This window comes from Nanorana parkeri, unplaced genomic scaffold (genome assembly GCF_000935625.1).
Source record: "Nanorana parkeri isolate BGI_ZX_2015 unplaced genomic scaffold, ASM93562v1 scaffold2303, whole genome shotgun sequence".
Lineage (NCBI taxonomy): Eukaryota > Metazoa > Chordata > Amphibia > Anura > Dicroglossidae > Nanorana > Nanorana parkeri.
Genome location: NW_017308571.1, coordinates 125623 through 142817, shown reverse-complemented (window position 1 = coordinate 142817; position 17195 = coordinate 125623). Strand labels below are relative to the sequence as shown.

Below are 17195 nucleotides of genomic sequence, written 5' to 3'. Positions count from 1 at the left end.
GAACACATACCGGCGTTCGCTCACCTCTCGATCCTGTCACGGCTCTCTGCCGTGAAAGGGGAGGGGCTGGATTCCCCCCTCCCCGCTCGGATCCGCCATCGCTGACTGGTCACTCACGCAGCTGGGCGGATCCAGACATAATTGTCGGGATCCGCTTCAGCTGCAGCGTCTCAGTATATAGAGAGCTGTAGCTCGCGGTATACTGAGCCTAGGGTGACGGGAGGACGCTAGTTTGTGTCCTCCCATTACCCTAAGGCTGGGTTCCCACCTAGGCGGTTTTCCGCGCTTTCGTACTCGCGGAAAACCGCTCAAGCAGGGAAATGCCATTATTTTCAATGTGTATGGTTCCCATCTGTGCGGTTTTCCGCGAGTACGAACGCGCGGGAAACCGCCCTACGCCCAAAGAAGTACATGTACTTCTTTGGGGCGTTTTGGTCGGGCGGTTCCATTGGGATACAGCCAAGTATCCCTCGGAAACGCGCGTTTGCCGCGTGGTGTTTTTACCGCGGATCGCGGTAAAAAAAACGCGCATATTCAATCCGCCCAGGTGTGCACCGGCCCTAAGGAAAACTATGGGGAAAAGACTTAACCCCATAGTTCTCCTTTAATTTTTGTTTACAGGCCAAACTATGGGATCTGGACCCCCCACCCCATTGAAGCGTCCCCACTTTATAGACAGCAAGATATTAAACAAGTAGAGAGGAATCTAGAGAATGGGGAACTGGAGAGAGTGCTGAGAAGGACAACTAAACTGATTAGAGGCATGGAGGAGCTCAGCTATCAGGAAAGATTACTGGACTGAATGTGTTCTTCTTTGAGAAGAGGCGATTAAAGAGGAACTTCAACCTTATCTCTACCTTCTAGCAGATACATACAGATACTTCTAGATAACTGCCGGCTTTGTATTCTTTGCATTCCTTTTTATCTTCTTCCCCATTCTTATCACAGTGACCTTTTTTTGTTTTTTTGTTACTAAGGGCAGATGAATCCATCTCCCTCTGTTTCCTGGAACTCTGGCACATGGGACCACGCACATCATCTCAGGGGGAAAAAATACCTTTCCCTGAGATCTCACAGGATTTTGCAGTATGCAAATGAGATCCTTCCTCTGGATCAGCTGTTGATTTAGGGTTCTGTGCATACAGGTTTTAAAGGATAAAGAAGGATGTAAGTTTTGTCCTCCATGTCACGGTCCCTTTCTATTAGTATTACTATTATACAGGATTTATAGAGCGCCAACAGTATGCGCAGCGCCTTACAATATAAGTAAGACATTACAATCACAATACAATACAAGTTGGTAAGGAGGGCCCTGACCGTGAGGGCCTACAATCTAAAAGGGGAGGGGCCAGTGATACATGAGGAGGGAGCTGTGTGGGGATGAATTGTTTGAGAACGTGATGGTTGAGCGGTTAGGTTGAGGTGGGATCGGCTTTCCTAAAGAGATGAGTCTTTAGGGATCGCCTAAAGGCAGTCAGAGTGGGAGATAGACGGACAGGTTGGGGTAAAGAGTTCCAGAGGATGGGAGAGACTCTAGAGAAGTCCTGGAGGCAAATATGGGAGGAGTTGACAAGGGCGCTGGATTCTATGGATAGAATACAGCATACCATAGATCCACCCAATGCCTTGAGATGTCCTTCATGTCATCCTGCGGCCTCCTGTCCTCATTCAGGAACCTCATGACCAATCACAATCCATCTCTCGGTCATGTGACCTCACTGAGAAGCTGGTTGCTAGAGGTGACTACACTTTGCACTGAAGTGAACAAGCTGGCCACAAAAACATGGAAAGTTTTCTGTTCTGCAGAGCTGACAATCTAATATGGTGCAATCATTGATTGGTCTTATCAGGTGCTGGACAATAGGAAACAGTTGGGCGGAGCTAACTGTCACTGCTAGCTCCGGCCAATTGTTTTTTTTAATCTTTATTATTTTTTTTTAAATCTAATAATTTATTTAAATTTTTTAAACTTTTTTTTTTTTAAACTTTATTTCACTACGGAAGTACCGCTCGGCGGCACTCGGCTATTCACTTACTGCCGTTCGGCCCCTATGTGAATAGGGGCGAACGGCAGCGAGCGAGCTGCCGGAGCTTTGGCTCAGCCGATCCAGATGTTGGATCGGCTGAGTCGAAGTCCTTCTGGACTGCGACTCAGCCAAACATGCTGAGCACGCTCAGCTGACCAAAGTGGAGTCGAAGGCAGCCGATGTACTGAGCCAAAGTGAATAGCCAAACGTTGCTCGGCTCACTTCAGTTCGGCTGGGTTATGCCTTCGGCAGCTTTGTGAATAACCCCCCTTATGTCCAGTATAAAGACTGCCACATATGGTCGACTCTTCTCCAGGTTCTCTGGACATAGCCGTTAGTCCTGGATCAAGGGAGTAGCTGTCGATCCCAATGTGCGGCACTCATCGGTGCCTGTAAACCGCACAATACTTTTCGTTCTCTCCACTCCTCGATCCTGCTTTTTTTTTGCCAGGCACCGATGAGTGCCGCACATTGTGGTTCTGGTGAGTTGGACTTCAGGCTCATATCCGAAGAGGCTACGGCGCAGCCTTTGGGATCGACAGCTACTCCTTGATCCATTCGCATCTTGTCATCTTCCCACTTGGGGGTAGCGCTTCCCCCCCCCCCCCTCATTTTATGAGGATACTCCGCAGCTGCCGAACTTTGGACAATTTTTCTTCCTCTACTAATTGAACGTTTGACCCGCATATCCACCTCACCACAAACACCTAGGACTCCAGGATCATCACTCTCACCCCCATGACATCGCGCCACCACCATTTCAACGGTGAGTTGCTACATTTAATGTTTGTGATCTACCACTATTGATTTCTCTCCCACTTTGGTCCCCTCCGCCATCAACTTGAAGTTTCCACACGGCCATCCCCTGGATCCACCCTCGCCTTTGCGCCTCCCCCCAATACCGCGTCATTTATTATCCACCCATCAGACCCTCACCCCACATAGACCCCTACCTCTTAGACAGGTTTGACTCAGTTGTGGCGCTTCCTTCCCTACATTTTGTTCTGCTTTGACAAACAACGGACACCCCGGTCCGCACAAACATGAAGCAGCACACTGGAGTATTCAACCTCCCAGCCAACACCTCCCTCAGCCCACCCCCACGAAGAGCGCTGTGCCACAGGACAACTCTACTAGTTTTTCATTGCTTCCACAAAAGCAACCCGCTCCTCCAAAGCCACCGTCCCCCTCTCACCTCTGCACCTTCAGCACCCTATTTCAACCACTCACTTCTTCAACTCCTGCACGCCTCTTCCTGCAGTCACCTGTGCATCCCTGGCTCCCTCTTCCAGTGCTCATCTTTGCACCCTGTATACCTCTCTTCCACCACTTACCTCTACACCCTCTTCCTTCACTCACTTGTGCCCCTTCCTGCACCCCTCGTCTAATGTTTGCCTCTGCACCCCTCATCCCCAGCACACCATTGCACGCTCTGCAACCTTTGCATCACTCCCTGCTTCCACTATCACTTGTAACTCTTGTAAGCACCATTTTACATATATTTCAGATGGTAGTAGATGGATCTTAGCGTAGTCCAAACACACATGACATCAGGAACAAGCATGTCCACATGTAATGTAAGGTCAAGGGTTTCTTGCCCGCTTTTATTCTTCCACGTGATCGGGGCCGGTGCTAGACCATTTTGTGCCCTAGGCAAGACCAGCTACTTGCACCCCCCCCCCCTCCCGCGGCGCAACCCACAATCCCCCCACGCAGGCCCCATTCTCCTGCGGGATAGCTTCTGCCGCCGACAGTTGGATGTAATTTAATTTGAAATAGCCAATAGCAGACTGGCTATTGAAACCCCCACCCACTGAGCAGAGGAGTGAGAAAGTTGTCTTTCAGTTAGTCAAGGCTGCGCCCTAGGCAGCATTGCGCCCTAGGCGGCTGCCTAGTTTGCCTAGTGGCAGCACCAGCCCTGCATGTGATAACAGAACATCTTTCCTTACTGGGTTCATAAATAGGCACACATTAACGTTCCAGCATACATTCAGTCTAAAAGGTGTGTTGTGTGGCTTCCCTGCTGGCTCCAGAAGCCTTTTCTATAGAAACAGAGAGCCCACCTTCAGTCAGACACCTGCAACATTTCAGTCTGGTGCCAAAACCCAAGGTGGTGCCCCTCATCTCATGAAACACCACAGCCTTGCCACAACATCATTCCCATCCAAGATAATACACACAGACCTACATGTATGTGATCTTTCACCGAAGCACCATGACCTGCAATAGAGAGTGCTTCCTATTGATCTACATCTTCCCAATCTGGACATGCATAGGAATAAAGATCTGACAGAGATCAGCACGGACTCTATCCCAAAATCAAACAACTATTCATTTCACACAATTGGGAACCTCCTACACACTGAGGGATGAGATATCTATTTTATCTAATAGGAAAACTGCTGCATATCACATCACTCTTACCAGATAAGTATGGGCATCTCTCTTCTCCTTGAAGATGGCGATGGCCTCACTGGAATGGACAAGCGAGATAAAGATCTGACAGATCCCGGGCCATGGAAGGAGAAAGGTGGCGGTGTAGCTGCCGTTTCTGTGGTCGGTGATGGAGCCGCTTACTCCAGCCTTCAGATACGGAGAGTGCAGCTTGGCCTGGAAATAATCCCCCCCGTAGGTTTTGGGGCGACTTTGGTGGTCCCGAGCCCTGATAAAAACCTTTATAAGGTCTCCCACGTGGTATTCGGTACGTGGATCCATTAATGAACACTCTGTGGTCTTGGGGCTGGTAGATGACATGAAACTGGCAGATTTTGGAGGTTCCGGCCATTCAAGGAGTTTCTGGATCTCTTCTGGCTTCTGGGATGGAGGACTTTCAGAAGAAGGGGCACTTTTGTAGTGAAGTGAATGGCATTCATTCAATTGCTTTGATGTAAATAACTGATATATCACCTGGGGGGAAAAAAAACAGTAATAGTAACTCATGTCCAAAAATCAAACTTAAAATCGCCAGATTATTCACTAGGGTACCTAGTGGCAGATGCCTGGTGAGGAAAGGCCCAGCCAAAGTGGGGAATCTACTGCCTGTGCAGATGTCTCCCGACGTCCTAGGGCTCATTAGAAACTTGAGCCATCTTCACCTTCGTAACATCTCCAAAATACACCCCTTCCTCACCAATGAAACCGCAAAACTACTCATCCACTCACTTGTTATCTCTCGTCCCGACTATTGCAACTCCTTCCTCATTGGCCTACCACTACACAGGCTCCTCCCCCTTCAGTCTATCATGAATAATGCTGCCAGACTTATCCACCTAACCAACCGCTCAGTGTCTGCAACCCCTCTCTGCCGATCCCTGCACTGGCTTCAATCCCCCGCCCCCTCTGTCTGTTCCACTCGTCCAAAGGATAAAATTCAAAATATTAACAACCACTTACAAAGCCGTCCACAACTCCGCCCCCGGCTGTATCCCAAACCTTGTCTCAAAGTGTCACCCTAACCGTCCCCTACGCTCCTCCCAAGACCTCCTTTCTTTCTAGCTCCCTTGTCAACTCCTCCCATGCTCGCCTCCAGCACTTCTCTAGAGTCTCTCCCATCCTCCGGAACTCTTTACCCCAACCGGTCTGTCTATCTCCCACTCTGACGGCCTTTAGGCGTTCCCTTAAGACTCATCTCTTCAGGGAAGCCGATCCCACCTCAACATAGCCACTGAACCATCACGTTCTCAAACAATTCATCCCCACACAGCTCCCTCCTCATGTATCACTTCCCCCTCCCTTTTAGAGGGTAAGCCCTCAGGGGCAGGGCCCTCCTTACCATCTTGTCTTGATTTGTATGGTCTTCCTTATATTGTAAAGCGCTGTGCAAACTGTTGGCGCAATATAAATCCTAATAATATTAATGAGCAGCCATGTAGCTTCCAGTCAGCCCCAGGAGGTTATCTTACAGGCAGGGGAGTTTCAGTGAGTGAAAGAACCCTGGCTGGCATATGCACTTCAGGTTTACTCTAAGAGTGGATTGATCTCCACCCTGCACTGTCAACATGGTTCCCATGCTGGCATCAATAAGAAGAGCTTGAGGTGGCATCCGTTCTACTGCTTATTGTTGAGGTAAATAACCACTGGCCACCAATATAATGGGGCCCCACCCCCACAGATCATCAATGTAAGAATGCCCTTCCACAACTGACTATTTTCTCACTGACCACTTATGGCCATCAATATATGGGTATCCTTCCTCCAATGACTACCAATCTGTGGGGACCATTCCCCTACTAACCACCACCGTAACTGGGGGCTTTCCCCCACTGACTACTGACCACCACTACACAGACCATCACTGAATGAAGGTATTTTCCCACCATCAATGTTAGCAATCACTCCTAAATATGATTTTAATTTTGGTAACTTATAATCTCTCAAAAACTAAAGGGGTCTATGCACAAAGGTGCCGAGGGCAGCCGTGTGAATAACCGACCCGAAGTGAAGTCAGCCGAACGCTGTTCGGCTAATCACTTCTGGCTTGTATGGCTGATTTCAGTCGTACATCGGCTTGCTTCGGGTCGGCTGAACATGCTCAGCATGTTCGGCCGACCCGAAGTGCAGAAGGAGTTCGACTCAGCCGATCCAACATCTGGATCGGCTGAGCCGAACCTCCGGCAGGCTACTCGCTGCTGATCGGCCTATTCTCATAGGGGCCGAACAGCAGTGAGTGAATAGCCGAATGGTGCCGAGCGGCTATTTTGTGCCGAGCGGCTACCTCTGTGGTACCGAGCAGAATAGCAAAACTATAAAAAAAAAAGTAGAGAAAAAAAATTGAAACCGATTGGGCGGAGCTAGCAGTGACAGCTAGCTCCGCCCAACAGTTTTCTATTGGCAGTGATATCAAAGCAAGCCCCGCTAAGCTCTTATCGTAACGACAGATCAGTGTTACTAGGTAACCAGGGGACGCTGTTCTGTTTAGCCAGCTTTGGCTTGCAGCCTGCAGGTTTGCCATTCTCCATCAGGGGGTGTTTGGCGTTTAGGGGGGCGCATTGAGGAACCTGGCCTTGGGGGAGCAGAGAGAGTAAATCCAGCCCTGGCTTTGACTCTGATAGTTCAAGCACTTGGGGGGCCCAGACAGGAGAAAGAGGTCCCCGTTAAACCAACTCAGCTCCCACCATGCCAACTCTCTGCAGCTCCTTCCCATGGCGGTGGGGGGTTAGGGGGCCCTTCATGGTTTCTTGCACCAGGGCCCTGAAGTTTCTAGTTACGCCTCTGGGTTTGGATATTGGGGGGGAAAAAAAGCAGAGGCCTCAATCTACATGTGGTGATACAAATAATCATGTTAACCCAAAGCGCATTTAACCGTGCCAAGAAGTGTTTCTCATTGGTCAGCGAGGTCACGTGACTGCGCTGACCAATGAGTGCTCGCGGTTTGTGAGAAAAATAGATGGCAGTATGGGGTACACCCGTAAGGGAGGAGGGGAAAGATTATTCCCAAAAAGGTAAGTATAGTGGGGGGAGGGCGCTAATGCACATGAGTGCGTCCTTCCTGTTGCACGCAGAGACCGGCACAGCCCTGGACAGCCCCGCACCCACCAGTACAACCCTGGTGAGACATGGCACAGCACTGGGGAAACCTGAACGCACTCCTGGACAGACACAGCACAATGCCCTGGTGACACCGACATGCAGAGAATATTACATATACCAATATTAGTTAAACATAGTGTAATCAGGGGTTTGGACACCCACATGCAGCCATGGTGAGACCCGCAATAAAATCTGTCCTAAAATAATTAATCTGCATTGTTTTAGAATGTCACGTCACTTAAAAAAAAAGTATTGCTAACTGGTATCGGCGAGTAATTGAGGAACAGTACTCGTACTTGGTGTTAAAAAAAAAATAATGGTATTGATGCATCCTTAATATCCTAATCAAGAAACAGTGGAAAGATGGTATTCTACCGTGAATCTTTTTGCAGCGGCACAAACCCCCTCACTGTAACTATACGACTAGGGATCGGGTGGGTTGTTTTTGCCCTCCTGCCCTTAATTTGGATGATGAAAATCATCTGCAGAGCCATGGTTGTGACCTATATGCTGTAGATTGTAACATACAGGATTACAACTTCCTAGACACAACTAATAATAACAACGTATATTTTATAGAAAATCATTTAGGATCCTGCCGATTGGCTGCAGAGATCACTTTTTGGCGGAAACCTTTGCCCGGGTCACTTGACAAAAGTAGATTGAGTAGTTGATCATTTTATGTATCTAACAACAAAATTAGTGGGTCGCCCCCACCTTGGCTCCTTGATATCAAACTCTCCCCCTAATATTATATATACAGACAAAGGTGGTGAACGAAAGGGTTTGTGAAGAGATGTACAGTACATCGACCCATGCGTAAAAATATCTCAAATTTATTGTACATAGAAATCATTTTAGTTGATAAAAATCATAAATAACATTATTACATACATTAGTGGATATAATATCCCAATTTTAACCAACATGATTCATCCTTCCTTTATAGGCAGCCCAGAACACATAAATTAATTTAATAAAATACAATTCTGATACATATCAGCCATGATTGATTCCAATTGATGCATTCATTGTGTAGTCTCCAAGGTATGTATATCACCTTTTCCATCGCCAAGTGCTCACCGTAGCTCACGTGCTTGGACTAATGGAATGGAATAATGTTATTTATGATTTTTATCAACTAAAATTATTTCTATGTACAATAAATTTGAGATATTTTTACGCATGGGTCGATGTACATCTCTCCACAAACCCTTTCGTTCACCCCCTTTGCCCATTTTATGTATCTATCTGCCAGCAGTGAGTAGTAAGAAGTACGACTGAGTCAATGATACCTGCTCACATCTATAGAGAGACATAAACGTACTTACCATGATTATCATGAAAGTGGCGAGGATCCGCATGGACAGGACACGAGACTTACATATGAGGGGTACCATGGCTTTCCTTGGAGGGTCTCAGTGGTGTGGGCAAAGTTTCATCGGGAGTGTCTGAAATAGCTGCTGTCTGGAAGGTTGTGGAGTGGTTCAATGGTTTCTTTTGTTGTTCCCTCCTCCGGTGAGACCTGATATCTTTATTGATTAACAATGTGGATCCAGGAGGAACGTCTGCAGCCAATGGCAGCACCTTTGATTGCATGTGAATGGCCGTGAATGGCTGTGGGCGCGCCTTTCATTGTTGATGGCAGCCCGATGCGCCTTGCTTCACCATGTGCTCCAAGGGATAAACATGAAGGTTCACTGAACTTTGACTTGTTTGTCATATTGGTGTGCTGGTGACATCTCTTCACAACAATCTTAGCCTAACGCGGCGCCATCCGCGGTCATTGCGAGCACCTATTTACTTCATGGGAAGTCCGGTAAGGTGTGCTACAGGTGTTCGGACATTTGCAGCTAACATACTGACAGCCCCACTCCAGCAAAAAAAACAAAACTGGAACGCATCAAGAACGCAGCAAAAACACGGCAAAAACACATAGCACCGCGTCTGCAGATCCGCACCTGATCCGGACCTGAAACTCATGTGAACAGGCCCTAAGTGTGCAAAATCGTACCAAGAAAAAACAAAGTACCATGGTTGGGAATGTATCAAAACTGGAGCAGAGAGAATCTGGAGCAGTTGCCCATAGCAACCAATCAGCTTCTCTCTTTCATTTTTCAAAGTTACCTGAGCAAACTGAAGAGAGATGCTGATTGGTTGCCATGGTTAACTGCTCCAAATTCTGTCTGCTCCAGTATTGATAAATTTCACCCCTATGTGTTTTGTGGCACCGTAGCCACGGCCTTCGGCCGCAATGCAATTGCCCATGCGGGATCGCAAGGCACATTGTGCCTGCAGTGCAGTCCGGTGCGATCAAAATAGTGCTTGCAGCATTTTGATCGCACTGCACTGCAGGCACAATGTGCCTTGTGATCCCGTGCGGCCCGATCGCATTGCAGCCGGAGGGCGTGTCTACGGCGCCATTCACTTCAATAACCCGTCACGCCCCCTCCTGACCCACAAAAAAAGTGAGCCGGCCTGCAATGCGATGCAGTGCGTTCTGGCCAGAATCGGGCCGGAACGCACTGCATCTAGTGGGAACGAGGCCTCGTCCAGAAAGAGCCGCACTCAATATTTCCTCCAAAACTAATCCAAATTTATTTAAATCCACAGAACAGCATACACCTCACAAGGGGTCCCAGAACGAAAGGAGCTCTCTCCTAATGCGTTGTCACCCACAGGGCTTAATCATTAGACATGTGCAAAACCCCCCCAAAAATTGTTTTCAGACTAAACAAATGAAAACGAAAAACGGTTTTCATTCGTTTCGTCATAAGGAAACAAACGTTTATGTTGATTCGGAAGCAACGAGCCTCCGGATCTGAAACCGCACACTGAAACCGCAGAACGAGCGGCGGGCATATAGGCCGACGGCGCGCTTTCGCGCCACCATTTTGGAGTAGATCTTGGTATACACCAAGATGGCGGCGCCCTCATGTTCGGGCGCCCCCATCTTGGTGTATACCTAAATCTACTCCAAAATGGTGGCGCGCATGCGCAGAATGCGCCTACGACCTCTGCTCATTCAGCATGTGATGTCACACACTCCGCCTCCAAGATGGCGCTAGGCATGCGCCGAACACAATGGCGCCCAATTTTGCCGCCGGCGTGTTCTCAAAACAAATGAATGTGTGCCCGAATATCGTTTTAGTATATCCGGGCATATATTACATTCGTTATTTCGGATTCGGACGAACCGTCGAATCAACTGATTTTCGTTGACTTGCAGGTTCGTGCGAATCCGAATGCACATGTCTATTAATCATCGGGATGAGACAAGAAATAGGAACTAGACATGCGCACCAGCAAAAAATTGTTTCGTTTTGATTCGGATTTTGCGTTATTCAGTTTTTCGGGATTCGGGTCCGAAAGTCAATTCGTTTCTGAATTTGGATTTGGACGAAATTCCTTAGCGGCAGTCTGTACGAAATTTCGTTACGTTCGTTCGTTGCCGCAAAGGGACATTTAAGAGGGGGGGGGGGAACGTTTCTTTTCCCCCCTCAAATGTCACTTTGCTGCAATGAAATTTGGTCCATCAAACGAAATTTCGCACAGACTACCGCTAACGGATTTTGGAATCGGAAATTCGGATTCGTTTGCATTCGTTACATCTGTAATTCGGACACATACCAATCGGAACGAAACGAATCGCACATGTCTAATAGGAACCAGCCCCCCTTCCCTACCTAATTACAACCAAGTGTGGCTGTAACATCATCACAATGAATGAAAACAAGAGACACAAGAACTCCCATTGTTAAAGTCAAAACCCAAATACAAAGAAATAAGCCATGAAAAGAAGAAAAAAAAACCATACAAACAGAAATACAAAAGAATGTAAATGTATACACGTGTGTATGCGTACACATACACTGGCAGAGCGCCATCCCATGCAGAGATATCTTCCCGATATCTTCAACTTAATATACACTGAGTGGCCAGATTATTATGACCACATCATCAGTACTTGGTTGGGCCGCCTCGTGACTCCACGAGATGATGAAAGGTGATGCGAGGAATCTGACACGGCACTGTTACCCTTCTGTTGTCTTGTACCAGTCTTGCCCCTCCCCCGTTCTGCCCTAACATTGACTAGTTGCTGACGGCCACAATTCCCACATTCACACCCAGATTTTCGGCTGACAGTCCGGTCTTTAAACACTTTAACAATGAGCCCCTCTTGAACATTTAACGAATTCTGCTGTTTTGCTGATACTCGCTCCATGGCACCGAGCGCCAACAATCAACAATTCAAAGGCTGTTACATCGCGTTGTTTCCCCGTATCTTCAGAAACAAATCACTTCTACTGTCGTGGTAACCAACCCGCTTCCCTATTTATAATGGTCTGGCCCTCTAGCAACTTCAGCGCCAAATTATAGCTCATTTGCCTACAAACGTCAGGTGGTCATAATAATCCGGCCACTCGGTGTATACACGTGTGTGTGCGTACACATACACTGGCAGAGTGGCCACCGCCATCCCATGCAGAGATATCTTCCTGATTCACTTTACAGCTTAATATAACTTCCATCCTACGGAGTCTCCAAGTTATTTATTAACCAGCATGTCGGAAATAAATATAATATAGCTAAGCAAATAAAAAGGCTCAAATATATTTCAGTTATAGAATAACCGTTAGACAAAAACCAAGTCCCTTTTGCTCAAGGTGCCCATACACCAGCGGATTTATCGTACGATAGTTGTGGGTGATCCCGCGATCGTACGATAATCGGCAGCGCAGCGTGCGACCGCATCTCCTGTAAGCACTGTAAAGCACGACTTTCGTGCCATTTTCGGCGGGTTGGTAGCGTGCTCGGAAGACGAATGCCGCACGGGCCCGGTGTGCGCAAAGCGCACGCTGCCCCGCTCAGCACTGCAATCATCGCCAAGCCCTCCCCTCAGCGGGGGAGGGCCTGCGATGATCGCAAGTACGATCTGCCTGTCCAAGATGGGCAGGTCGTACGAAATTTTAATCACCTTACAACCATCGCACAACGGAAGTCGTGCGATGGTTGTAAAGTGTAAAGTTCCGACGCGCTGAAATACGCCCGGGTGGGAGCCACGCCCATAGGAAATAATGGGATTTAATTTGCTGGCCGTTTTACAGCGCTTCGATCAGCGCTGTAAAACGCCCAGGTGTGAACCCGGCCTTAGGGCATTTAAAGCTTTCACGGGCCAGAGACCTAGAAGTTCAAAATTCCCTCCACAGGATCCTCAATCCGTCTCTCACAGGGTCGGGTTGTTATTAGTGATGGGCTCGGGGCGTGTTCGCAAGCTCCTCGTGCCGAGCCCGCCAGGAAGCTGAAAGTGCCGCAGCGCTCATCACAGGTACTGAGACATTATCCCGGTCCGCAGCTGCAGAGATCGGTAAATGTCTCCGAGCCTGTGATTGGCGCTGTCAGCTTCCTGGCTTAGAACAATATATAACAAATTTTTTTAGCAACATACTCAGTGACCCCAGCACATCCCAGGTGACACCAAACAATCTCCGGTGATCCTGCATATCCCCGGTGACCTCAAACAATCTATGGTGACCCCGCACATCCCCGGTGACCCTGCACATCCCCTCTGACATCAAACAATCTCTGGTGACCCCACACATCCCCGGTGACCCTGCAGTTCCCCGGTGACATCAAACAATCTCTGGTGACCCCACACATCCCCGGTGACATCAAACAATCTCCGGTGACCCCGCAGTTCTCTGGTGACACCGCACATCCCCAGTGACACCGCACATTCCCAGTGACACCAAACAATCTCTGGTGACTGCGCACATCCCCAGTAACCCCAAACAATGTTCAGTGACCCCCGCACATCCCTGGTGACCCCACACATCCCCGGTGACATCAAATAAGCTCCGGTGACCCCGCACTTCTCCGGTTATTCCAAACAATTAACGTTGACCCCGCACATCTGCAGTGACACCAAACAATCTCCGGTGACACCGCACATCCCCGGTGACAACGCACTTCTCCAACGACACCAAGCAATCTCTGCTGACCCCGCACATCCCTGGTGACCCCGCACATCTCCTGTGAAAACGCACATCTCCGGCGACCTCGCACATCCCTGATGACACCAGACAATTTCTGGTGATCCCGCACATCCCCGGTGACACCAAACAATTTCTGGTGACCTCACACATTCCCGGTGACCCTTCAAATCCTCGGTGACACCGCACTTCTCTGGTGACACCAATCTCCGGTGACCCAGCACATCCTCGGTGACAGCGCACATCTCCGCTGACACCAAATAAGCTCCGGTGACCCCGTAAATCTCCGGTGCCCCCGCACATCCCCAGTGACCTCGCACAGTGGGGGGAGCTAGCCAAACTGGAGCAGGTAAAATGTGGAGCAGATTTGCACGGCAACCAATCAGCTTCTCTGACTTCAAATCTTACCTGAGCAAACCGAAGAGAGAAGCTGATTGGTTGCCATGGGCAACTGCTCCAGATTCTGTTTGCTCCAGTCTTGATCAATTACTCATGTGAGGGGTCTGGGGGGCCTCTTACATGGGTATCAGCTGTACCAGGGGCGGCATGGCAGAGGTGACAAGGGAGGGGGGGGGAGGAGGCCGGGCCCCAGCAGCAGCAGGTAAGAAAAGTTGGGGGGAGGTACAGGGGAAGGGACCCCGATGACCAGACCACCTGGGAACCTGCAGAGCCCACCATAGAGAGTCTCAGATGGGATGTGCAGGAGCTATGGTGTGCTCTGCAGGGTCTCAGGTAAGTCCAAAGTCCATCAACATTAGAGACCGCCTAGGGGGTTGGGGGGTTTTCAGGGGCCAGTGTGATCCTTGCCCCCCCCCGTCTCGGGAGGGGGCCCAAGATAAAATCTTGCACCAGGGCCCTTTGGTTATTAGGTCCGCCACTGATTCAAACAATCCACGCAGACCCTCCCCCGATGCCTTAATTAAAGAGTAGGGAGAGAGAAGACACATGTGATGGGATTGTCTCCTGAGTGTCTATCATCTGTTAGTTTTACTCAGCTACATCTATTGTCAGAGTCAAGTTAATCCCATTGTTATCCCAATCACACTAATGAACAAACAAATGACTTGACTAACAGACTGACAAGGTTAATGGAAGTCCCAGTCCAGAGTTAACCCCTTTGGTGTTGCTGGATTTGCAGCCTGTACCCATAATGGGCGCAGTGTGAGGTAAACGTAATGCCAGGGGAAAAGACGCGGCATATCCACTCCACACATAAACCTGGGATAATAGTTCCTTGGGAACCCCAAGAGGTCCGAGGGGGGTCTCCATAGTCCTAGGTCCATAGTCGGTAGGAAGGAGGCTAGCCCCCAGGCTCCTCCAGCAGCCCCAATGAGGTTCAGTCCGTCACAGGTCCAAGCTCACTCAACAAGAGGGTTGGCAGCGCCTTATGTAGCAGGAGACCATGTGCAGAGCAGCAATCTGGTCCTTTATGGACACATTTAGCAACCACTACATAGTTACATAGTTGCATAGTTGCATAGTTGCATAGTTACATAGTTGCATAGTTACATAGTTACATAGTTACATAGTTGCATAGTTACATAGTTGCATAGTTACATAGTTACATAGTTGCATAGTTACATAGTTACATAGTTACATAGTTGCATAGTTGCATAGTTACATAGTTACATAGTTACATAGTTACATAGTTGCATAGTTACATTATTATTATTATACAGGATTTATATAGCGCCAACAATTTGTTCAGCGCTTTACAAAATAGTGGAGACAGTACAGTTACAATACAATACAGTTTCAGAACAATAGGGTTGGGAGGGTCCTGCTTGTGAGAGCTTACAATCTAGTAGGAGGGGCAAGTGATACAAATGGTAATAATTGTTTGGATTGAGTTATTGGAGGAAGTAAAAGCCAGTTATGTTGAGATGAGGTAGGCTTCCCTGAAGAGATGGGTTTTTAGGGATCGCCTGAAGATGGGCAGCGTAGGAGATAGGCGGACAGATTGGGGTAAGGAGTTCCAGAGGATGGGGGACACTCTGGAGAAGTCCCGGAGGCGAGCATGGGAGGAGGTAATGAGAGAGCTGGAGAGCAGGAGGTCTTGAGAGGACGGTTTGGATCAGGGGTAGCCAAACTCCGGCCCTCCAGCTGTGGTTGAAGTACAAATCCCATGAGGCATTGCAAGATGCTCACAGCCACAGACATGACTCTGGGAGAGATGCATCATGGGTGTTGTAGTTTCACCACAGCTGGAAGGCCGGAGTTTGGCTACCCCTGGTTTGGATAGGGGGAGGAACCTGCTTAGTGGTAGGCCAACAAGGAGGGAGTTGCAGTAGTCGAGGCGAGAGATTACGAGGGAGTGAATTAGAAGCTTTGTGGTTTCGTTTGTTATAAAGGGGCGTATTTTGGAAATGTTACGGAGGTTGAGTCGGCAAGATTTGGATAGTGATTGGATGTGGGGCTGAAAGGAGAGCTCAGAGTCAAGGATAACACCGAGTACCCTGGCTTGATGGGAAGGGTTGATCTTAGTGTTGTTGATAGTGATGGGTAAGTTGGGGGAGGGAACACGGAGAGGAGGAAAAATTATAAGCTCAGTTTTTGACAGATTGAGTTTGAGTTAATGGTGTGACATCCACGCTGAGTAGATCAGAGATACGTGAAGAGACAGAGGGGCTGAGCTGAGGAGTGGAGAGATAGATTTGGGTGTCATTGGCATAAAGATGGTATTGGAAGCCTTGGGAGGCTATCAATTGACCCAGAAAAGAGGTGTAGATAGAGAAGAGAAGGGGCCCAAGGACAGAGCCTTGGGGGACCCCCACGGGAAGAGGGAGAGGAGGAGGTAGAATTATAGGTGACACTGAAGGTGCGCTGAGATAGGTAGGAGATGAACCATGAGAAAGCAGAGTCTTGGAGGCCAAGGGAATGAAGTTTATTAAGGAGAATCGGGAGGTCAACTGTGTAATGGCAGCAGAAAGGTCTAAAAGTATGAGTACAGAGTAGTGGCCATTGGTTTTAGCAGTTAGTAGATCGTTAGTAAGTTTTAGAAGGGCAGTTTCTGTGGAGTGTTTCGGGCGAAAGCCAGATTGGAACGGGTCAAGGAGACTGTAAGGTGGCTGCTCAGGCGGTTGTAGCCCAGCCGTTCATAGTTACATAGTTACATAGTTGCATAGTTACATAGTTGCATAGTTGCATAGTTGCATAGTTACACAGTTGCACAGTTACACAGTTGCATAGTTACACAGTTACACAGTTACACAGTTACATAGTTGCCTAGTTATGCCGACGGTTACACTTGCCTGGCGTTCGAGCAAGTGTGAAGACGCCAGGCAAGTTCCCCGTCTCAACCCACCGAACCTCTGCTGCTTTTGGGCCGGCCAGAGCCCTCCAAAACCGCCATCCCAGCAATACCCGACCTCCCTCCTCTTGGGGTGTCAGTCTCCTTCCACCACTCTATCCTGAGCTTTAGTTACATAGTTGCATAGTTACATAGTTACATAGTTGCATAGTTGCATAGTTAATCAGGTTGAAAAAAGACACAAGTCCATCGAGTCCAACCTATAGAGACTACAAGGTCGAGCAGCCATGACTCTACTGCGCTGAGTGACTTCCCCTCTACTGGGAAAACACAGCGGGCCTCTCGCTCGGCACAGCGGCCATTCAGTAAACACCTACTATTTTTCTCAATCAATAC

At 48.6% G+C, this 17195-nt stretch overlaps 1 protein-coding gene across 1 annotated transcript in view; it reads right to left on the bottom strand.

Annotated features, from left to right (window-relative positions):
* LOC108801330 (NXPE family member 3-like) overlaps positions 1–8956 on the bottom strand; it is an 18550-nt gene extending 9594 nt beyond the window's left edge. The window contains exons 1-2 of the mRNA XM_018573255.1: positions 8888–8956; positions 4441–4934 (exon numbers count right to left, since the gene is read on the bottom strand). Coding sequence (XP_018428757.1) covers positions 4441–4934; positions 8888–8956 — 563 coding nt within the window. The remainder of the gene's footprint in view (positions 1–4440; positions 4935–8887) is intronic.
* Between the last annotated feature and the right edge of the window lie 8239 nt (positions 8957–17195).